This window comes from Corella eumyota, chromosome 3 (genome assembly GCF_963082875.1).
Source record: "Corella eumyota chromosome 3, kaCorEumy4.1, whole genome shotgun sequence".
Taxonomy (NCBI): domain Eukaryota; kingdom Metazoa; phylum Chordata; class Ascidiacea; order Phlebobranchia; family Corellidae; genus Corella; species Corella eumyota.
In genome coordinates, this window is record NC_137492.1 from 4,612,242 (window position 1) to 4,637,171 (window position 24,930).

Genomic DNA, 24,930 nt, shown 5'->3' on the forward strand with positions numbered 1-24,930 from the left:
AATCTGGCAGTGTGATGTAGTAGTCAGAACTCTTTCTACACTACTTAGGGTCTTTGGTTCGATTCCCACTGCTTTCATGCCGAAGTGCCCTTGAGTAAGACGCTATAAACTCCTATTGAGGCAGCACTTATTCAGCAGCAAAATTATCAAAGCAATTATAATCTATAATATCCCTACTGGCAAAGGTAACTCGAGACTGGGTCGGGGTAACTAATGTTACCCAAGTTTAGGTTGCGCAATCAACCTTTCTACACCAAGGATAAAGGTATATACAAAATAAAGGATTACTAACTCAATTCTTTAAAAACAAAACAATACACTAAAAAAAAGGCCATTTATTTGAAAAAGCATTTTATTTGTCAAAAAAAATGAAATACAAATCAATTTAACCGAATAATTTATCAAGCAAATGTTCGATTTACAATTCAAATAGAACAACTATTATCATAAACTATTTTATTCACTTTTATAGATTTTATCAAGTAAAGCTTACAATTTTACCTAAAAAAATAAGTTTACTCAGATGAATTCATGAGAAGAGTTGTTAAAAAATCATCACAAATTTGTGACATTGAGGACATCATGTGACATGGCGTCACCTCAAAAGTATTAAGAGCATTCTAAATAAAAATGTGATTTTTAGGTGTTTTTTAATTTGAAAACAACGAAATTCTTTACAAAAAATACAACCTTTTTAAAAATTATTATTATTTTGAAGTTAAATAAATTAAAAATTCTCTAACATTTAAATGTTAAACGCCCTTATATACAAACTAGCTCACAAGATGTATTGTTTTTAAATTACATACTTTGCTTACTTTTTAAACAAAAATTATCACAATTTACCTTATTTGCACCAACAGAAATGCTTGATTTGTTATTAAGTTTATTTTCGATTAAATTAGTTTTAGTTGAAAGCAATTCAACAATGGGAGCATCAAGTTTTGATTTAATATTCGTTCTTAAATGCAATCCGTTTTTTTTAAAGTCTTCCCCAGAAGCAAATGTGTGCACGCTCTAAAAAATAAAAACATTGTAAATCCTCCCTAACAAATTTTGTGTAATATAACTATACATTGAAAGAAAAACAATAATAGATCTAAGAATAAAGTAAAATGTGATAATAATAATATTATACAACATTAAGATTTAAAAACAATACTTGAACAAACATCAAACTGCTGTTGTAGTTACAAACAAAGCTTAAGTAATCAAAATTTTATTAGTTGGCAAACAAATATTTTTATACATTAAATATACTAAGTGGGTGTGTAGATATTCATATTAGATACTTTGTGTAGCCAAATAAATATCACCACTCATGTTATATCTGCTTTATTTTTAACAATTTTTTATTACCGGGAATGAAATTAAAAAAAAAGAATCTGAACTAACAACTTTTACACAGACTTAAAAAAAGAATAAAAGTGGGATTTTACATCTTTGAATGATTGTAAATAGTTACATTGTAGAAGTTGACTCATAAAATAATGGAAACTTCTGAAGAGCAACCCCTGGAAAAAAAATTTAAGGATGAGGAAGAAAACTCTGTTTGCACGCCTTTACTACAGCCTTTTAAAGTCGATAGCAGTGTGATTTTGGAGAACTTAAACAAAAGTAGAAACAAAGAATCATGTGATGTTGTTATTTCTGTTGAAAACCAGGAATTTTATGCTCACAAATGCATATTATCAGCAAGTAGTGAGTTTTTTAAAACAATGTTTAGGACAAATATGAAAGAAAAATATGAAGAAAAAGTAGAACTGAAAGAAATAACTTCCAACACTTTTCAAAATGTTATTGATTTTATTTACACTGGTCAAATCTATTTATCAAAAGAGAATGTCCACAATATTATTCATGCATCTTCACTAATGCAAATAGAACATCTGGCTACCCCAGTTATAAAGTTTATATCAAAAGACAACTGTTTAAACATTAGAAAACTAGGTGCACAATATGTTATTGATCCAATAGCTAACAAATGTGATAAAATTATTCTGGAAAATTTTGATCTTATTTCGAAAAATGCTGACTTTTGTGATACTGATGTAAATGTTATTTCAAAATTTCTTAAGTCTGATAATTTAAAGATTAAGTCAGAAAAGGTAGCTTACAATGCAATGATGTCATGGATAAATGCGAACAACTCTAGAGTTGAGTATATTCCCGACCTTTTTCAACATATTCGACTAAGATACATTACACAAAAAGATCTACTAAAAATTATGCAGGAACCAAAACTTCAACAAAATTCAACATGTATGAACTTGATTTCTAATGCTTTACAACATTATTATTTGCCTAAAAAGCCCTGGAATTGCAAACCAAGAAAAGAAATTAAGGCAGTTGTGATTGTAACAGAAAAACAAATATCTTTGTTTGACATTTCAAAAAACAAAGAAGTTTATTTAAGCCCTGTCAATGTTTGGAATAACCGTGAGGAGTTAAATCAAAGTTCTCTTGTAATTCAAAATGGATTTCCAACATTTTGTGGGGTTAATGGAAACAGGGTTATTCAACTAAGCATGGCAGGAATAAAAGATCTTCCACAATTACCAGACTTTACTGACAAAGTATTTGTGATAGTGTATAATAATGATTTGTATGTTTTTATTGAAAAAGTAAGAGGTAAAACAACTTACCTAAATAGGAATCGTCATGAAATTACAACTTATTATTTAATTGTTCACCACTTGTCGAAGGAATGGAATAAAGTTGGAAAAACGAATTACTTTAATCAAACAAATCAAGCAGTGGTATTGGTTGGAGAAAATGTTTACATATGTGGAGGAACAAATGGTTATCAGGCTACAGAGGTTGTATACAAATACAATTTAAAAGAAAATGAAGGAAGCAGTATGTCATCCATGAACTTTGCAAGATATGAATTTTCACTTGCTGTAGTAGATAAAACAATTTATGCTTTCGGTGGAAAAAGGTCCGACAGCACTTCCGTTACTAACATTGAATTCCTAAATGTTGAAAATGAAAACCCAATTTGGACCAAGACAAACTTTGTATTTTGGAAACCAATTTCTTTAGCTATTGGATATGAAAAAGAGATTTACATTAAAACTAAAGATGATCAAAATTTATGGAGTTTTTCCACGGTTGATAATAGTTGGAAGGAATATCCAATTTCTATTAATGACGATTCAACAGAAATTTGCCAGATTATTCCTTATACTTATGGAATACTCGATCATTTTACAGATAAGGAGTAAAAAAAATTAACACAAACAACAAATTAATGTGTCACCAAAAAAACAAATAATTTAATATTAAATATTTATTGCAAATAAACTTTCTCTAAACTAATTTTTAAATGGAACCCAGTATTGTTAGGTTACCTATGCCTCCCAGTTAAAATAAAATCAAAACATATGTGGTATAAATTTTAAGATATATATTGTTATGACAGTATAGTATATTGAACATTTTGCAATGGTTTGTATTAATAATTTTTAAAGAGTTATATAACATTATTTAGAATGTTTTTTTAGAAACTTTTATAAAACCACACACAACAATTATCAATATTTGTCACTACCACTATTATAAACATAAAGTCAAATTGTCACAAAAACACATGATATTTATATTGTCAATTTTATCATTAATATTATACAAAGTAGATTAAAAAGTTTTGATTACTGTTTGTGACTTATTTTGTATAAAGGTCATGTTATTTTTTAATATTTTTTCTTTGTAACATTAAAAATATAACAACGAAGTTATTGTATAACTTTGAAAAGTACTAAACTTTAATTACAGTTATAATTTATCGCTTATAAGTGTATATATTGTCAAAATGCTTTGTGTACATATTGTAAAAAAGTCAATGTTTATTAAGTGATTAAATGTATATACATGTGCTTTACTAGTTATTTTACATATATTTGGGATTACTTTCTTTATTGCTAGTCTTAAATTAAAATTAAATGTTTAAAAGATATAGCTTACTCATTGATATTTATTATTATGTTTATGTAACAAGCTTCTTCAAAAAAAAAACAATTAATTTAATTCAAATTTTTGTTTTACTGCATATTACTGTGAATATTTTTCAAATTTAGTTTTTGTTTAAGTAAATGGGTGTAAGATATACATTAAAATGACAATTAATTTAAGTTTAGAAATCTTTACCACAGTTAATAAAATTTGTTAAGAATTTCTAATTTCTATCAATAATTTGCCAGTATTTTGTAAATATATAAATTAAGTTCTTTTGTTGTAAAAATATATATAAATGTATTGTGAATTTCATCAGTATTGTTCTTAAAAAAATTTTTCATCAGTAATTCCTAAATATAGGCTAAATTTTTTTTTAAAAAAGACAGGGTAGTTTAACACAGTTATTGGGCCTTACACTTTTTATTTATGTAACATTGATGTAGAAAAATAATAAACCTCAAAAGCAAGGGATTTTTGAGTATAACTGTGTTCTAAATTGTCACCTTATTTAAGTATAACTTTATATGCTTTAGTTGGTAGATTGATTTAGAAGACTATATATTACTACTTTACGAAGAAAATTAATAAAAATAAATGGCTTTGTATGCACTATATTCACTTTACAAAGAATTCAAAGAATATAAAATTTCAACGAATTACAAACTACAATAGGTTTCTGCCATTTATTTTACAAAGATTTGAACACTGTAGTGTAGCTAACAAGGGGGTCTAAAATACAAGCCTTTATAAAAATATTGTGAACAAAGAAATGTATATATACCAAGGTTACACATATCTTAGTAACAGTTGGGTAAACAATCATAGCTTTAAATGCCAAGCACTGTGTTTAAAATGTTTTATTGTGAGTTTTACTTTGAATAAAATAATGGAGACCTTTAAACAACAACAACCTGATGTAGGAGTTCAGAAAGATAAAGAAAATATTAATTTCCCGCAAATTATTGAAGTAAATAACAGTATGATTTGGACTGAGCTGAACAAAAGTAGAAGCAAAGAATCATGCGATGTTGTTATTTCTGTTGAAAACCAGGAGTTTTATGCTCACAAGTGCATATTATCTGCAAGCAGTGAGTTTTTTAAAACAATGTTTAGAACAAATATGAAGGAAAAGTATGAAAAAAAAGTAGAACTAAAAGAAATAACTTCTGATATTTTTCAAAATGTTATTGAATTTATCTACACTGGTCAAATCTCTCTATCCACAGAAAAGGTTCACAATGTGATTCATGCTTCGTCTCTTTTGCAAATAGAACAACTGGCTACCCCAATTATAAAGTTTATATCATTAGACAACTGCTTTTACATAAAAAATTTAGGTACACAATATTCTATAGATGCTATAGTTAATAAATGTGACCAATTTATTTTGGAAAATTTTGACACAATTCCAAAAAATACTGATTTTTTTGATACTAACATTAATGAAATTTTAAAGCTTCTCCAGTCCAGAAACTTAAAAATAAAATCGGAAAAAGTAGCTTATAATGCAATGATGTCATGGATAAATGCAAATAACCACCAAAATGAGTATATAGCTCAGCTTTTTCAACATATTAGACTAAGATACATTACTCAAAAATTTCTATTAAAAATTATGCAACAACCAAAACTTCAACAAAATTCAATGTGTATGGCATTAATTTCTGACGCACTACAGCATTTTTATTTGCCTGACAAGCCTTGGAATTGTACACCAAGAAAAAAAATAAAAGCAGTTGTTATTGTAACAAAAAAACAAATTTCTTTGTTTAACATAACAAAAAACAAAGAGGTTTATTCAAGCCCTGTCAATATTTGGGATAACAGCGAAGAGTTAAAACACAGTTCTCTTATAATTAAAAACAGATTTCCAATATTTTGTGGAGTTAATAAAAACAGAATTATACAATTGAGCATGGCAGGAATGAAGGACCTTCCACAATTACCAGATTTTACCAATAAAGCCTATGTGTTAGTGTATGTAACAAATAGCGTTATCACTTAATTTGCCTTTAAATTAATGATTGGTCTGCACCCGCTGATAAGGGCGTCACCGGATTGATTTAAGTTTGAGAGCAGGCAAAAACGGGGTAGTATTCGGGTGACGAGTTTGTGAACGTTTTGTATGTATATCTTTTCGCTATAATAAACTATAAATTATAATACGGCTAATGGTACGAAAGAGGAAAAGACTCGAACGTTACATTGGAGGTCCTGCCGAGATTGTGTAGAATATTAAATTAAAATGTATTGTGCAACTTCAAATGAAATTGGCGCACCTGAAGAATACTATAATGGAAATGAAAGCATTAGCCGATGCGACGATCTAGTAACCTATGACGATTTAGAAGAAATTAAAAAGGAAATTGAAATTAAAGTCATGGTTAAAGTGATGGATACCTTTGAAAATATGAAGAAACAGTTTGAAAAATTACAGGAAGATTTACAGCTGTTCAAGGAATGGAAAAATGAACAAGAAAATGTGAAAAATAAAAATGAAGTAGAGATTTCTTTGTTAAAGACCACAATGTCACTATCAATAAATGATTTAAGGACAGAAGTTTTAAAATTGATTAAATCAAATGCTATTGTTAATGAAACAAACCAAAATAAAATTCAAGAAGACACTGCAAAGAAAGTTAGTCACCCTGAAGAGAAAATCGTTTTGCCAAACTTCAATAGGCCTACGGGTAAAAAGGACAAAAAAGATAACAACTCCAGGAAAAAAAAGAAATGATCGAAACAGAAATAAAAAATAATCCGAAAATAGTGCACATACGAAGAATAATTGCAACGCCACAAAAAATTCCCCTGCAGACACCAAGCTTAATTCGTAAAGAACAAAATCTGGACAAAGATATAAAAAGCATTGTTTATTGGAAGAATACCGGTTTAAAACGACCAAGTTTAAATACGTTTTGCTATGGCTCATTGAGCAAAACCGCTTATTCCTATTATCAACAATGGGACAGCCTTACACTGCAGGATGGTATATTATATAGAAGATGGATTTCACCCTACAATCAATCTGAAACTTATCAATTGATTGTCCCACGATCCCTTCAACAATCTGCATTGGACTTTACCATTAAAAATTATCACACGCCTGAAATGGCGCTAAAACATCTGCACAGAAGGTACTACTGGTATTTTAGTAGGTCCGACGTGCTTAAATTGTTAAGAGCAAAAAATTTTACTGTGGAAGAAGAAAAAATTAATTTCAATCACATCGTGAACTCATACAAATGTTTTTTTAATGGAGAAAATGTATGGCTAAGACAATTTGGGGATAAGCCTTGCGGCCCATATAAAGTAGTTAAACGTATTAACGATATAACATATTTAATCCGATCTGTCAAGTTTATGTCTTATCACATAGTTAGAGACATCAGGTTAATTAAATTTCATGAATTACCTGGCAAATCTTATTAGTATTAACTTTAAACGTATAATGTTCTGTATCCTCTGATTTATTATTAATGTTTACCGCTTTTATGTTTACTGTGTATGTTTTTGTTATATTGTAAAGCATTCCTTTATCGGGAAGGGAAGAATGTAACAAATAGCGTTATCACTTAATTTGCCTTTAAATTAATGATTGGTCTGCACCCGCTGATAAGGGCGTCACCGGATTGATTTAAGTTTGAGAGCGGGCAAAACGGTGGTAGTATTCAGGTGCCGAGTTTGTGAACGTTTTGTATGTGTATCTTTTCGCAATATTAAACTATAAATTATAATACGGCATATGATACGAAAAAATAAAAGACTCGAACGTTACATGTATGATAAAGATTTGTATGTCATTTGTGTAAACCAAATAACTAACTGGGTACACAAGCACATGTACAATTATATAGAAAAAACGTCATATCTAACCTATCATTTAAAGGTTTACCATTTGTTAAAAGAATGGAAATGTGTTGGTAAAATAGATGGTTTAAATGCATGTATGCAAGCAGTAACACTGTTTGATGAAAATGTATATATTTGTGGAGGAAAAGGAGAACATGATGTTAAAGGAGTTGTATACAAATACAACTTAAAAGAGAACAAAGAAACCAAATTGCAAACAATGAACTTTGCCAGATATGATTTTTCACTTGCTGTAGTAAAAAAACAATTTATGCATTAGGTGGATTTGATTTTAAAAATCAGTTTGTTACAACTATTGAATGTCTTGATGTTGAAAATGAAAACCAAGTATGGACAACAACAAATTTTGGATTTTGGAAACCAATTTCATCGGTTCTTGGTTATGGTGACGAGATTTACATTAAAACTAAAGATGATGGAAATTTATGGAGTTTTTCTACTTTGGAAAATGTTTGGAAGGCATATCCAATTTCTAACAATGATTCATCAGAATTTTCACAGATTATTCCATATTCTTATGGGATACTTGATCATTTTACAGACGAAGGTTAAAATCAAATTATAAATCAACATTTGTCACTACAAAAAATCTTTTTACTTTTTGTAAATTGTTAAATTAAGAATGAAGCTCAAAAAGTATTATGGTCACAAAAAGTTTAATTGATTAAACATTATATGAATGTGTTTTTAAAGTATATTTACAACTTTTTCTAAAATATAAAAGCGTTTTAACACAATTGTAAAGATTTAAAACAAAACTGTTTTAAAAGAAGGGCAAAATTTTACATTTTTTATTATACAATATCCAAGAAAAGCATTTTAGTGCATATTATTAGTGTGTTATATATTTTAAACAGACTTTTGCATGAATTTAGCTGTGGCATTTTGTAGATTAGGTTGACAAAAAATTATATTTTTACTTAGTGAATAAAACCAACAAAAATTGCCTTGTGTGTTTTATATATACCTTTAAATAAAAACATAACAAACAAACTAAATTTGGAACCTAGACAAACCGTTATATAAATTGTTGTTAATTATCATACAAAAATCTTGACGTTGTGCCTAAGCTTATAAAAGTCTTTAAATAAAAATGCATAAACAAAAGACTGTGTGACAAAAAAAATGTACTGAGGAGTATCAGTTACATGTAACTTGGTAACAGACAAGTAAACAGTTACAACTTCAAAAAAAGATGACTGATTTTAAAATGTAACATTGTAAATTTTAACTTATAAGATAATGGCAACTTCTGAAGAGCAACCACCAGAAAAAAAATTAAAAGAAGAGGAACAAAACTCTGCTTTAACACCTTTACTACAGCCTTTTAAAGTGGATAGCAGTGTGATTTTAGAAAAACTGAACGAAAGTAGAAATAAAGAATCATGTGATGTTGTTATTGCCGTTAAAAACCAGGAATTTTATGCTCATAAGAACCTGTTATCAGCAAGTAGTGAGTTTTTTAAAACAATGTTTAGAACAAATATGAAAGAAAAATATGAAAAAAAAGTAGAACTGAAAGAAATAACTTCCAACACCTTTCAAAATGTTCTTGAATTTATTTATACTGGTCAAATTTCTTTATCGAAAGAGAGCGTCCACAATATTATTCATGCATCTTCTCTTATGCAAATAGAACATCTGACTGCACCAGTTAGTAATTTTATATCATTAGACAACTGCTTATACATAAGAAAATTAGGAGCACAGTATTCTATAGATTTCATAGTTAATAAATGTGATGAAATTATTCTAAAAAGTTTTGATCTTATTCCAAAAAATGCTGATTTTTTTATTATTGGTGTTGATGGCATTTCAAAACTTCTTAAGTCTGATAATTTAACTATAATGTCAGAAATGGCAGCCTACACCGCAATGATGACATGGATAAATTCAAATAACTTTAGAGTTGAATATATTGCAGAGCTTTTTCAACATTTACGACTTAAGTACATTACACAAAAAGATCTATTAAAAATTATGCAAGAAACAAAGCTTCAACAAAATTCAACATGTATGAATTTGATTTCTACTGCTTTACAACATTATTATATGCCTGATAGGATTTGGAATTGTAAACCAAGAAAAGAAATTAAGGCAGTTGTGATTGTAACAGAAAAACAAATTTCCTTGTTTGACATTTCAAAAAACAAAGAAATCTTTTTAAGCTCTGTCAATGTTTGGAATAACAGTGAAGAGTTAAGTAACAGTTCTCTTGTAATTCAAAATGGATTTCCAACATTTTGTGGAGTAAACAAGAATAGAGTTATTCAACTAAGCATGGCAGGAATAAAAGATCTTCCACAATTACCAGACTTTACTGACAAAGTATTTGTGATAGTGCATGATAATGATTTGTATGTTTTTAATAAAAAAGAAAAGTGTAATAGAAGTGTTTATGAAAATACAACTTATTATTTAATTGTTCACAACTTGTCAAAGAAATGGAATAAAGTTGGAGAAATGAAATACTTCAATTTAACAAATCAAGCAGTGGTATTGGTTGGAGAAAATGTTTACATATGTGGAGGAACAAATGGTTATCAGGCTACAGAGGTTGTATACAAATACAATTTAAAAGAAAATGAAGGAACTAAAATGTCATCCATGAACTTTGCAAGATATGAATTTTCACTTGCTGTAGTAGATAAAACAATTTATGCTTTCGGTGGAAAATGGTCCGACAGCACTTCCGTTACTAACATTGAATTCCTAAATGTTGAAAATGAAAACCCAATTTGGACCAAGACAAACTTTGTTTTTTGGAAACCAATTTCTTTAGCTATTGGATATGAAAAAGAGATTTACATTAAAACTAAAGATGATCAAAATTTATGGAGTTTTTCCACGGTTGATAATAGTTGGAAGGAATATCCAATTTCTATTAATGATGATTCAACAGAAATTTGCCAGATTATTCCTTATACTTATGGAATACTCGATCATTTTACAGATAAGGAGTAAAAAAAATTAACACAAACAACAAATTAATGTGTCACCAAAAAAACAAATAATTTAATATTAAATATTTATTGCAATTAAACTTTCTCTAAACTAATTTTAAAATGGAACCCAATATTGTTATATGTGGTATAAATTTTAAGATATATATTGTTATGACAGTATAGTATATTGAACATTTTGCAATGGTTTGTATTAATAATTTTTAAAGAGTTATATAACATTATTTTTTGAATATAAAAACAAAGTCATTGTAAAAATTATTTTAAATACTAAACGTTAGTTACAGTTAAAATTTATCGTTTATAAGTGTATATATTGTCAAAATGATTTGTGTACATATTGTAGAAAAAATTATCGTTGGTTAATTAAATAAATGTGCTTTACTAGTAATTTTACTTTTATTTGGGAATTTTTGCTTTATCGCAAGTATGAAATTAAAATTAAATGTTTAAAAGATATAGTTTACCTTTTAATATTTATTATTATTATGTTTATGCAACAAGCTTCCTTAAAAAAAACACTTAATTTTATTCAAATTTTTTTTTTACTGCATATTACTGTGAATATTTTTCAAATTTAGTTTTTGTTTTGAGTAAATGGGTGTAAGATATAAATTAAAATGACAATTATTATAAGTTTAGAAATCTTTACCACAGTTAATAAAATTCGTAAAGAATTTCGAATATCTATCAGTGATTTGCAAATATTGTGTAAATATATAAATCAAATTCTTTTATGGTAAAAATAAAAAAAAAATGTATAGTGAATTCAATTAGTATTGTTCTTAAAAATTTTTTTCATCAGTAATTCCAAAATATAAGCCCAATTTTTTTTTTTTAAAAGACAGTGTAGTTTACACAGTTATAGGGCCTTTTTATTTATGTAACAATGATGTAGAAAAAAATAACCTCAAAAGCAAGGGATTTTTGGTATAACTGTAATTTTAAGTTGTCATCTTATTTAGGTATAAATTTATATGCTTTAGTTGGTAGATTGATTTAGAAGATTATATATTACTACTTTACGAAGAAAATTAATAAAAATAAATGGCTTTGTATGCACTATATTCACTTTAAAAAGAATTCAAAGAATATAAAATTTCAACGAATTACAAACTACAATAGGTTTCTGCCGTTTATTTTACAAAGATTTGAACACTGTAGTGTAGCTTATAAAGAGGTCTAAAAAACAAGCCTTTATAAAAATATTGTAAACAAAGAAATGTATATATACCAAGGTTACACACTTCTTAGTAACAGTTGGGTAAACAATCATGGCTTTAAATGCAAAGCACTGTGTTTAAAAAGTTTTATTGTAAGTTTCACCTAGTATAAAATAATGGAGACCTTTAAACAACAACAACCTGATGTAGGAGTTCAGAAAGAGGAAGAAAATATTAACTTGCCACAAATTATTGAAGTAAATAACAGTATGATTTGGACTAAGCTGAACGAAAGTAGAAACAAAGAATCATGCGATGTTGTTATTTCTGTTGAAAACCAGGAGTTTTATGCTCACAAGTGCATATTATCTGCAAGCAGTGAGTTTTTTAAAACAATGTTTAGAACAAATATGAAGGAAAAGTATGAAAAAAAAGTAGAACTAAAAGAAATAACTTCTGATATTTTTCAAAATGTTATTGAATTTATCTACACTGGTCAAATTTTATTATCAAAAGAGAGCGTCCACAATATTATTCATGCTTCTTCTCTCATGCAAATAGAACAACTGGCTACCCCAATTATAAAGTTTATATCATTAGACAACTGCTTTTACATAAGAAATTTAGGTACACAATATTCTATAGATGCTATAGTTAATAAATGTGACCAATTTATTTTGGAAAATTTTGACACAATTCCAAAAAATACTGATTTTTTTGATACTAACATTAACGGAATTTTAAAGCTTCTCCAGTCCAGAAACTTAAAAATAAAATCGGAAAAAGTAGCTTATAATGCAATGATGTCATGGATAAATGCAAATAACCCCCAAAATAAGTATATAGCTCAGCTTTTTCAACATATTAGACTAAGATACATTACTCAAAAATTTCTATTAAAAATTATGCAGGAACCAAAACTTCAACAAAATTCAATGTGTATGGCATTAATTTCTGACGCTCTACAGCATTTTTATTTGCCCGACAAGCCTTGGAATCGTACACCAAGAAAAAAAATAAAAGCAGTTGTTATTGTAACAAAAAAACAATTATCTTTGTTTGAAATAACAAAAAACAAAGAGGTTTATTCAAGCCCTGTCAATATTTGGGATAACAGTGAAGAGTTAAAAAACAGTTCTCTTGTAATTCAAAATGGGTTTCCAATATTTTGTGGGGTTAATAAAAATAGAGTTATTAACATGAGCATGACAGGAATGAAAGACCTTCCACAATTACCGAATGTACCCCTTAAAGCAAATGTCTTAGTTTTTGATAATAATTTGTATGTCATTAATGTTGAAGAAGAAACTAAATGGAGACGAGAATACACAGGAGTGTATTCAAACGAAGTGTCATATATAATATTTCATTTAAAGGTTTACCATTTGTTGTTGAACAAATGGAAATGTGTTGGTACAATAAATAGTTCAAATTTATGTATGCAAGCAGTAGCACTAGTTGATGAGAATGCATACATATGTGGAGGAAAAAGAAAAGGTTATGTTGGAGGAGATGTATACAAATACAACTTGGAAGAAAACAAAGAAACCAAATTAAAACCAATGAACTTTGCAAGATATGATTTTTCACTTGCAGTAGTCGATAAAACAATTTACGCTTTAGGAGGATTTGACACTAAGGATCAATTTGTTACAACTATTGAATATCTTGATGTTAAAAATCAAAATGAAATATGGACAACAACAAACTTTGGATTTTGGAAACCGATCTCGTCAGTTCTTGGTTATGGAGATGAAATTTATGTTAAATCTAAAGATGATCAAAATTTATGGAGTTTTTCTACTGTTGATAATGTTTGGAAGGCATATCCAATTTCTAACAATGATTCATCAGTATTTTCACAGATTATTCCATATACTTATGGGATACTTGATCATTTTACAGACGAAGGTTAAAATCAAATTATAAATCAACATTTGTCACTACAAAAAATCTTTTTACTTTTTGTAAATTGTTAAATTAAGAATAAAGCTCAAAAAGTATTATGGTCACAAAAAGTTTAATTGATTAAACATTATATGAATGTGTTTTTAAAGTATATTTACATCTTTTTCTAAAATATAAAAGCGTTTTAACACAATTGTAAAGATTTAAAACGGAACTGTTTTAAAAGAAGTGCAAAATTTTACATTTTTTATTATTTAATATCCAAGAAAAGCATTTTTGTGCATATTATTAGTGTGTTATATATTTTAAACAGACTTTTGCATGAATTTAGCTGTGTCATTTTGTAGATTAGGTTAACAAAAAATTATATTTTTACTTAGTGAATAAAACCAACAAAAATTGCCTTGTGTGTTTTATATATACTTTTAAGTCAAAACATAACAAACAAACTAAGTTTGGAACCTAGACAAACCGTTATATAAATTGTTGTTAATTATCATACAAAAAACTCAACGTTGTACCTAAGCTTATAAAAGTCTTTAAATAAAAATGCATAAACAAAAGACTGTGTGACAAAAAACTGTACTGAGGAGTATCAGTTACATGTAACTTGGTAACAGACAAGTAAACAGTTAAAACTTCAAAAAAAGAGGACTGATTTTAAAATGTAACATTGTAAATTTTAACTTATAGAATAATGGCAACTTCTGAAGAGCAACCACCAGAAAAAAAATTAAAAGAAGAGGAACAAAACTCCGCTTTAACACCTTTACTACAGCCTTTTAAAGTGGATAGCAGTGTGATTTTAGAAAAACTGAACGAAAGTAGAAATAAAGAATCATGTGATGTTGTTATTGCCGTTGAAAACCAGGAATTTTATGCTCATAAGAACCTGTTATCAGCAAGCAGTGAGTTTTTTAAAACAATGTTTAGAACAAATATGAAAGAAAAATATGAAAAAAAAGTAGAACTGAAAGAAATAACTTCCAACACTTTTCAAAATGTTCTTGATTTTATCTACACTGGTCAAATTTCTTTATCGAAAGAGAGCGTCCACAATATTATTCATGCATCTTCTCTTATGCAAATAGAACATCTGACTGCACCAGTTAGTAATTTTATATCATTAGACAACTGCTTATACGTAAGAAAATTAGGAGCACAGTATTCTATAGATTTCATAGTTAATAAATGTGATGAAATTATTCTAAAAAGTTTTGATCTTATTCCAAAAAATGCTGATTTTTTTATTATTGGTGTTGAAGGCATTTTAAAACTTCTTAAGTCTGATAATTTAACTATAATGTCAGAAATGGCAGCCTACACTGCAATGATGACATGGATAAATTCAAATAACTCTAGAGTTGAGTATATTGCAGAGCTTTTTCAACATTTACGACTTAAGTATATTACACAAAAATATCTATTAAAAATTATGCAAGAAACAAAACTTCAACAAAATTCAACATGTATGAATTTGATTTCTACTGCTTTACAACATCATTATTTGCCTGAGAAACCTTGGAAATGCAAACCAAGAAAAGAAATAAGGGCATTTGTTATTGTAACAAAAAAACAAATTTCCTTGTATGACATTTCAAAAAACAAAGAAATCTTTTTAAGCTCTGTCAATATTTGGGATAACAGCGAAGAGTTAAGTCACAGTTCTCTTGTAATTAAAAATGGATTTCCAACATTTTGTGGAGTAAACAAGAATAGAGTTATTCAACTAAGCATGGCAGGAATAAAAGATCTTCCACAATTACCAGATTTAAAAGGTAAAATATTTGTATTCATGTATAAAAATGAGTTGTATTTGTTAAATGTGAATAATTGTAAAACATTTTACAAGTTATCAAAACAATGGAAAAAAGTCGCAATCTTCAGCATAGGCAATGTATCTGAAAAGTCAGCTGTAGCAATAGTTGATCAAAATGTATATATTTGTGGAGGGAAACAAGTTTTCAATTTTAAAAATGAAGTTTACAAATACAACTTAGACAAAAACGAAAGAACCAAGTTGCCTTCAATGAACTTTGCCAGATATGATTTTTCTCTTGCTGTAGTAGATAAAACAATTTATGCTTTCGGTGGACACAATTACGAAAACCAATTAGTTACAAACATTGAATACTTTAATGTTGAAAATGAAAACCAGACATGGACAACAACAAACTCTGTGTTTTTTAATCCAATTTCATCAGTTCTTGGTTATGGGGATATGATTTACATTAGAACTAAAGATGATCAAAATTTATGGAGTTTTTCTACTGTTAATAATGTTTGGAGGCAATACCCAATTTCTAACAATGATTCATCAGAATTTTTACAGATTATTCCATATACTTATGGAATACTTGATCATTTTACAGACGAAGAGCAAGATTAAACACTGTTTAAAAAATGGCCGACTTATTTGTTAAAAAATGGTCCACTAAATCGTTAAAAAAATGGTCCATTTCTAATATTTTTCTGCGCATATTAGTGTGTTATGTATTTTAAACTTAGATTTGTTTAAATTTAGAGGTGGGTGTTTTTATATCAGTCTGACAAAAATTTTATATCATTTTTTCTGAGAAAAATCTATTATATTATTCTAAGTAAAATTTTGAAATATCTTAATAAAACTTTCTATGTATATATATAATTTATCAAGTTCATAAAAAAAATTGAAATTTTTACCATTTTGCTTGAAACGATGTATAGTTCTGATTGGTTTGACCATTTTGAACCAGATTCACTTGGTATAAACTCAGCACTTATTGGTGCTATTGGTAGTTGGTACGAAAATGTTGGCAGCTTTTTATTTGGTTGAAATATATAAAGATGGTCTAAAACAATACAAAAGATTAAAATTATTTTAAATCCCATATTAGGAACACAATAGTATGATATCTTACAGAAAATTTTTGAAACTACTGGAATTTTTTGTACATTAAAAACTAACTGTAAGTAAAAAAATTAATATGTTAAGTCACCTAAAAATTAACATAATTATGAAAAGATCAATGTTTAACAAAAAATAAAAAAAATTATTAATTATCAATGTGCAGTAGTTTTTGTACAACTGTAAAAAGCAATAAAAAATAATTTATCATCTTAATAATTTAAAACTTTTACATGTAATTTTAAAACAAAGCCTTTAAAGTAATATAATGATTTATGTCATGCACAAAAAAGCATAATTTTATTGTTTAAAAAAAATTGGCAATCTTTTTGTAAATAAGACAATATACAAACTACAATGAAGACATGTCAGTTTATATGTGAGGTAATAGTTTAACAATGGCTTACATTTAAAAAATAAATTTTTCCATCTTTTTATATATAAATTACCACCTTAATTGGGTAACAAATGGTGAAATAACCAACGTTTACATATATGACGTTTAGCAAGAATCACGTTTATATTATTAAGTTAAAAAAAGGTCCATTGTTTACATAGGTTACTTACTGTTAAAAGAATTAAAAGGAAAGTTTCTCTACCTATGCGTCACTGATACTAATGTTGTAATCACTAAACAGGAAGTACCTGTTTCCTATTATGACATCACAAAACAACTACTGAGTGACAATTATGACAACAGGAGATATTCAGAAGACCAGCATAGTAACATAATGTCTAAAGTAGTAAAAATATTAAGCTTATTTTATTTTCTGTTGCTTTTCAAAGATGTTTTTACACAGAATGTAACAGAAGCACCAGCAGAAATAAACGTAAGAATATTTAAATAAAAAATTGTTTCTTACAATTCTAGGGTAGGCCAACACATTTTATTCTTACAAAAAATATATTATTATATCAATAGGATAATATGATTATTATAATACAGTAAACCTTGAATAAACAGTGATTTTAACATAAGATAATCTAGCTAAACTTTTTTTTAGGATTCTAGCCAATCAAGTTGGCTTGAATGGAAGATATGCAAAGATCAAACAAAATGTAGTTCTGAGAGGTATAGGACTTGTACACAGACTACAGAACCTCAAATATCTTGTGGTGATCTTACGTTTAAAGAAGAGACAAAAGGGTGTGTATCATGTGAAGGGGTAGCATGGGTAAGTGTTTTTTTAACAAAATGTAACTTATTGGCATTTTTAAATTTTATAAAAAAGGTAAGATATTTTATAAACAGCAAAAACTTACAAATTTTGCAAAGCAACTTAAATGATTGTTTATTAGTAATTTTAAAAATCTTGCGTTTATAACTTTTCTGTAGCTAAAATTTACTAGTTGAAAGCACATGCTATGGTAAAATATGGTGTTACCTAATATCTATTTGCCGCAATAAATTAACAACACCTTACAAATTGTAGTGTTTATTTTGTGGGCCTATAAATTAAACATACGAATTTACCTTTTTTAAGCTCTACTAAATATAGATGTTTACTATAACAAAAAAATATGTTTTAGCTACCAATGTTGGATTGGTCAGCTTGTATAGGAAGTGGGTGTGCGGACACAATAATAAAAAAAGAAGAGACCTGTTCAAACGCAATCCAACAACCTAACTGCCATAAAATTTCAAGCAAGTTTTGTCACCAGAATGAAATCTGTAACGGAACTTGGTCAGAGTGGTCAATTGAGTCGAAATGCTCTAAAACTTGTGGTTCTGGTTTTCAGGTAAATTTAAAAATATTAATATTTTGTTAAAGTTTCCCAGCATTTGATGTCTGATGGGCAAAGATTATAAATAAACAATATAGAGATGCATTAAGTTATGAAATGTTATTAAAAAAATGTGCGCTTTGATAAATACGCAGTACAATAAGATAATCAACATTACAAAAGGGTTAACCTCACCTGCTACCGTAAAATTTAATCTAATTTTTAACGACCAAAAACACCGATGTAATGACTTAAAGCTAGACAGGTGAACCCAAGAAGAAATATTTTAGTCTACAATGTTTAAAATAAAATTAAATCATAAAGTTAAAGTTATTTAGGGCACATTGTTGGAAATCAAAATGTTGCTATATTTAACAAATTAACTAATTCATCGTAAGCCATGCTCTGCAGAAAAAAAATTTATAATTTATATATAGGTATACAAGTTACACGAAGCACAAACCCAAAATAACATTTCAACAAACAAAAATCCCAGAAGTACCTATTTTATAACCAATTCCTTATACCCAGCTTAAATAAGTAAACTTTAAATCTACACTGTTCTTAATGTAATCATTTTTTATATTATAGAGAAGAAAACGTATTTGTGAACTAAATGGTAAAACAAGTCAAGACTGTGCTAATACCGACATATTAGAAGAACAACAATATCCTTCATGCAACACTCCTTGTCAAAAAGGTAAACAAAAACTTCTAACAAAACAAAATGTACTTTAAAGATATAGAAATATAGAAGCTATCGATAAGAACTGTAGCACCCAAATCACCTACAAGCAAAATAATAAAACAATGCAAAAAGAAACAAGTTTAAAAATTCAATAGTTTAAATAGGCCTATAAAATTAATATTATAAACATACATATATAATACATGATATATAATTTGATATTTAGTGTTAATATTAAAATTGTTACATCATTGATTTACCACCAGAGGCTGTATGGGGTCCATGGAGTAACTGTAAATGTGATGATCAAGGACTTAAAAGTCAACACAGAAACTGTACTTTAAATTGTGAACAGGTTAAGAATATTACCCAATCCCAAGATTGTAATGATAACAACATAACTTGTGGTGAAGTACAGAAAGAACTACCCACAACAACGACAACTACAACAATAATGACAACTACAACAGCAACAACAACCAAAATAACAAGTACAACCTCAAATAAAGCCTTATCAGGAAAAACATATTTAAATGTTACAACCACTCTTCAATCCCATATTGTTAACCGTAAAAATCGAATAAACGACAAAATCATCATAATAGTAGTTGCTGTTGTTATCATACTTTTTCTGATCATAATTATACTTTCATTGGTCTGCTGTCGTGACAAATTTTTACGAAAAAATCAGCAAGTTATTATGGTTCAACCAGCTAATAACAATCGAATTAGAGACAGTTATTTGGGCGAATTCAACATTCAACCAAGAGAGACGTTAAATTTACAAACATTTGATCCTGCCAGTGAAAAGATGATGCCAAAATATAAAGTTTAAGAAAATAGTAATATTTTTTTTTAAATTATTAATAATCTGTTGCAAATATTTAACACTACCTTTTATGAAATTAACTTTGCCAATCAAAATATCAAAGAACACCTTTATATACAATCGGAATTAAATTTAACAATGGAAATTTGCTTTTGGTAAGTAACTAACTAAAATTTAGTTAAAAAAACATTTTTTTTTTGAAAAATTGCCTGAAACACCATTATAAAATTAAATGAATATTATTTTATTTTTTTTAATACCTGCTTTTTTGCCTTCAAACAGAGCCATATTACTCGAAAATGCATCACTTTTAATAAAAGAACCATTAGTTACAGGTATCAACCAAAGAAGGTCTCCAGAAATGATGTCCCAAGATTCTAAACTTTCCGTCGTCAAAATCACCAAATTATGACAACATTCAAAATTTCCAAATTTAACAGACCTAAATTATTTTTTTATATTTACTTTATACAGTTTTTCTGTTATTTTTATATTTATTTATTTAATTTACAATTTAACTTAATATTGTAAAAATTAGTTTTTGTTGCTGTTGTTAATTATACACATCTTATCAGTTTTTACTATTAATAAGCGGTCTATCTTTTATGTGTGCATTTTAACTTTTGTTTTAAATTTTTTTGGTGAATTAAAAATAAATAAAACAAGAATTTTTACTTGATTTGGGATTGGCAGGAAGCAAAAATAGTCAGGTTATCAGATAACAATGGGTCACACAAAGTGATCACATGACCAAACACTAGTGCCAGTAAAGAGCCGTCTTGAGAGAATGAAGAATCAAAACAGGGTTCATTTTTATAAGTTAAAACACTTTCCGATTCCCAACCTAAAAAATTTAATAATTTTTTTTTATAAATTAATTTTTTTTTTGGCAAAAAATATAAAATTGAGTAAAAGATTTATAAACAATTTTAAAAATGGCAAAAATACTAAAAACCTACAACAACTAAGTTTGTTTTAAATTTACATTTACCCCTGTTTTTTAATATTTTAAACAAACCATTTTTATTGAAATATCATCTTTTAACTTATGCAAAAACTATAAAAAACCACCTAGAGACACAAAGCACCACAAAAAAAAAATTTATTTCTACCATTTTCGCTTTGGCTCCAAGTTTTAGCAAACCCATCCGCATCAGTGGAAACAAAATAATTTTCTGTTGGATGAAAATTTAATGAAGTCACCTTGCTTGTTTTATGTGGAGACACCACAACTGTGTTCAAACTCCAACTTTAAAAACATTAATATTACTGGCATTTTTTTCCAAAATATTTATTTTTGATCTCTTTTTTTAGCAAAAAATATAGCCAAATTAAACTTTATAGCCTATACAAGTTTTGTTTTTCTTTAAGTTTAAAAAAAAAAAATCTAAATGTATTTATGGTTGGCAAAGCTGGATTACAATAAAACATATTAATTAATTTTATTTGTAATGTAATTGTATTGTAAGAAAACAAAAAAGTTGAATTAAACAAAAAAGGTATCTTTGTTAAGAATAAAGCAGTAATCAGATAAAATGAATTAAGTAATTTAAACACAAAATATTCCACTTACCCTTTTTCAGTTTCATCAAATTTCCAAAACTTAAGTTTTTGGTCCCAGATGCAAACCGAATCCCTTTCCATAGTTGCCATAAAGTAATCTAAAAAAATATTAAAGTAACAATATCTTTATATATTAAAGCTTGATAGACAATATATATATAAATAGGCATGTACAGTTTATAGAGCTACAGAATAAATAAAACCATCATTCAAAATACATTATCTTGAATTGATTAATTTAGAGCAGCGACCATTTTATAAAAATTAACATACGGACTGTAAACATAGACTAGTGTTATGTATTTTTTTTATTACCTTAGTTATTATGGCAAAATAAAAAATGACAATGTATTATTTACCCAAAGGTGTAAAATTTAAAACAACTATTTTTTACCCAATTTTTTAGATTTGCTGAAGGCAACTGCAGTAATTGTTGTTTTCGAACTTTTTGGGTTCATTGGATAAACATAATTTTTCTCAACTACATCTAACTAAAATATTATTCTATTAAAAAACAAAAAAAGAATATACATAGCTACAAAAAAATTTAAAAGAACTAACTGCAGATTGAAATTTACAATTTTTTCAATTTAAGTTTAAAAATTATATTTTTTTATAATTTTCATTACGAAATCTCCGTATTTTATTAGACAAAAATATAAAAAATAAACCTACATTATATAGTTGTGTGTCTGATTGTGGTAAATAAAAAAGTAAATGACCCAGTTTTCCATTAGTAACACAAGCTCCAGTCATGTGATCATACTTAAAACCACAAGGTAAACCTAAATTAATACGTAAAAAAAAATTAATAAGTGAAAAATTGCTTTTTTTAATTTTTAAGACTTATATATACACACAATTTTTCTTATTTAATTTATTTTATAAAAAACAATAAAACTATTTAACTTTAAAAAGTGGTTAGCAAAAAATTGTTTATGTAATAAACTTTGTATACCAATTGCAGTTAAAATTGTTTTACAAAAATAAAATGTTTTTTTAATCTTACTGTCTGTTGATGAAGCAAAACCCTCAAAAGATTGCAAAACAGTAAAGTAATTTGTTATTACCAAAATACCTAAACGAAAATAATAAAAATTTTATTGATAGGCTATATACATACAGTATGGGATACAAAAATATATAAAGTAATAAAAAATAGAAACATCAATAGTAAAAATTTACTAAACATTTTACATTTAATCTAAAATCTTACTATTATCAACATGAGATGTTGAATAATAACTATTGTCATTTGCCACACTTATCCAATCAATCGGAGCCCCCAATCGTGGCAAGAAATGACGTTGATTATCTTTCCATTGTACCAACACCCCTTCGCAACCCCCTGACAACAAACTGTGACCCCCAGGGGTAAAGCAAAGAGTATGAACTTTGCTTGCATGCCAGTGTTGAGTATCAGCGACAATGTTTTTTGGGTCAAAAATTTCAAACCTAAAAAAATAAAATTTGTAAAATTTAACTCCCAAAAATTAAAAAAATTAGTTTCAAAAATTTCATAACTAATTTAGTATTACTAAAAAATTAAACAGCATTTTATAATCTTATTACATTAATAAATTTGGTTTTAAAGGATACACAAAGACATTGTCATAAAAAAGGTATTAAATAATTAAAATGCTAAATTAACAAAAACTAAAATTACCAGAAACAAATTTTTCCAGACATGTGGCCTGTTACAATTCTATTTTCTGTTGGGTGACAAACCAAACACACGATGTCCTCATCTTCCTCTTTTAATTCATATCTAAAAAAAGCAAAAATTAAATTTTTAAATTTACAAAACCTTCAGAAAAAAATGTGAGGTTAAGCAATGAGATTTTATGTAATAATTAAGGGTGTAAGTTATTGTAACATTAATATATTAAAACACTTGCAAAAAATCTAACAACTTTACCTTATTTTTTTAAACAAATCATTTTTGTCTTTGTAATAAACTGTGAAGCTTCTGGAATGCTGAATCGCAAAAAAACTTTTAGAAAAAGAAATCACTTTCTCGATTTGGTGATAAGGGCTTTGAAATTTGGTTACCACATCAAAATCAGTTTTTCCTGGTTTTTCAGAAGTTTTTTGTTCAAAGTTAAAAGAGCATACCTCCATGTCTGTAATGTGTATTAAATTGTAATAAAATATTTCAGTTTTACCTAAAAAACTATATTACTACTTTGATACACACAATGTATTTAGCTTTACTACTTGTTATTCTGAGTTCAATTCCTACTGCTTCCATGTCTGAGTTTGATTCTCACTGCTTTCATGTCACTTGAGTAACATAGTAATAGTAAACTGACACAGGCAATTTTTGAAAGGCCTTGGGTAACAATGGTTATCCTATATATAAACTGCAAAGTTGAACTTTCTACATCGACAATAAACATAAAACATTGAATAACAGCTTATGCTTAGCCAAAGATTATTTTAACATATTTTTTACGTGAATATACTATTGCATACCTTTGAAAACTTTTTTTGAAGTTTTTTGAACAAAAAATATCAGATTATCCCCAGGACTTTGAAAGTTTGAAAAGATTCCATAAAGTGGAAAATCGAAGTCAAAATTAGCTAGTTCAATTCCATCTTCATAGTCCCACAATTTTACAGAGCTATCCAGGGAAATTGAAAATATCTAAAAAAGAAAAAAAAAAGAAAAATAAGAGATCCAGAAATTTTCAATTAAAATTTTTAATTGAAAATTTAAAAACATCTGAAAACAAAAAAGAATTAAAATTAGGCGTCTAAAAGTTTTTAATCAATTTTACAAACCTGTAATTTAATTTTAGGGTGGTGACAAACTCCTGTAACTTCATTTTTGTGTCCGATTAGTTTTTGAATACATTCCCCTGTTTGTACGACTAAGACTTTGACCACATTTCCACATGGGCATAAAAGATACCTAAAAATTTAAAATATAAAAACCAATATTTTATATCAGAAAAATACATTGCTTTACAAAAAACTCTTAATTTTTTATTGTTATACAACAAACCAGTTTTGAAACTTTTAAATTTTATAAAAGGAAAATTGTAACACTTAACTTAGGTTTTAAAGGTAAGATTAAAACATATTTTATTTGCAACTATATCTGACTTTAAAAAAAAACAAAAAAATTACTTTGAATCTTTTGAGTATAAGGTTTTGTATTTTACAATACTTGATCCACCAGTTTCTATTAAAGAATATTTTTCATCATTGTCATTCATTTTTTTTGATTTAGTTAAAATTTAAACAAATTGATCTTTAAAAAATGTCAAAAAGTATATTTTAAATACAAAAAGAAAAAAAACGCATTAATAAAATACTGTCTAAACATTAAACCATTTAAAAATTAAGTTAAATAATCATAGCACATTTTA

General features: G+C 27.2%; 4 protein-coding genes across 6 annotated transcripts; 3 read left to right on the top strand and 1 right to left on the bottom strand.

Moving 5' to 3' along the window:
• Positions 1–507: 507 nt before the first annotated feature.
• LOC145746071 (WD repeat-containing protein 75-like) lies at positions 508–24,813 on the bottom strand. The gene is made up of 16 exons (XM_082564254.1): positions 24,689–24,813; positions 24,341–24,470; positions 24,032–24,203; positions 23,475–23,679; positions 23,223–23,324; positions 22,773–23,011; positions 22,566–22,634; positions 22,232–22,341; positions 21,951–22,047; positions 21,567–21,654; positions 21,106–21,242; positions 20,669–20,837; positions 20,254–20,435; positions 16,547–16,695; positions 847–1,017; positions 508–620 (listed from the first exon to the last, which is right to left on the bottom strand). The coding sequence occupies exons 1-16, from the start codon at positions 24,775–24,777 to the stop codon at positions 516–518; spliced, it is 2,214 nt and encodes a 737-aa protein (XP_082420380.1). The 5' UTR covers positions 24,778–24,813; the 3' UTR covers positions 508–515.
• Positions 4,844–5,962, top strand: LOC145744884 (kelch-like protein 24). Its single transcript, XM_082562850.1, has 2 exons — positions 4,844–5,505; positions 5,857–5,962. The coding sequence occupies exons 1-2, from the start codon at positions 4,844–4,846 to the stop codon at positions 5,960–5,962; spliced, it is 768 nt and encodes a 255-aa protein (XP_082418976.1).
• On the top strand, positions 9,017–16,754 carry LOC145744887 (uncharacterized). Its single transcript, XM_082562854.1, has 6 exons — positions 9,017–10,790; positions 11,919–11,973; positions 12,124–12,955; positions 13,037–13,867; positions 14,458–14,488; positions 14,558–16,754. Exons 1-6 carry the CDS (start codon positions 9,073–9,075, stop codon positions 16,251–16,253), a joined length of 5,163 nt encoding a protein of 1,720 aa, XP_082418980.1. The 5' UTR covers positions 9,017–9,072; the 3' UTR covers positions 16,254–16,754.
• On the top strand, positions 17,225–20,665 carry LOC145746073 (coadhesin-like). 3 transcript variants are annotated; one of them, XM_082564256.1, is made up of 6 exons: positions 17,225–17,581; positions 17,756–17,926; positions 18,282–18,491; positions 19,068–19,176; positions 19,431–20,148; positions 20,276–20,665. In XM_082564256.1, exons 1-5 carry the CDS (start codon positions 17,483–17,485, stop codon positions 19,997–19,999), a joined length of 1,158 nt encoding a protein of 385 aa, XP_082420382.1. In that variant the 5' UTR covers positions 17,225–17,482; the 3' UTR covers positions 20,000–20,148; positions 20,276–20,665. The 3 variants fall into 3 exon arrangements, with proteins under 3 accessions (XP_082420382.1, XP_082420383.1, XP_082420381.1); XM_082564257.1 differs by having other exon boundaries at positions 20,314–20,665; XM_082564255.1 differs by having other exon boundaries at positions 20,323–20,665.
• Positions 24,814–24,930: the final 117 nt, after the last annotated feature.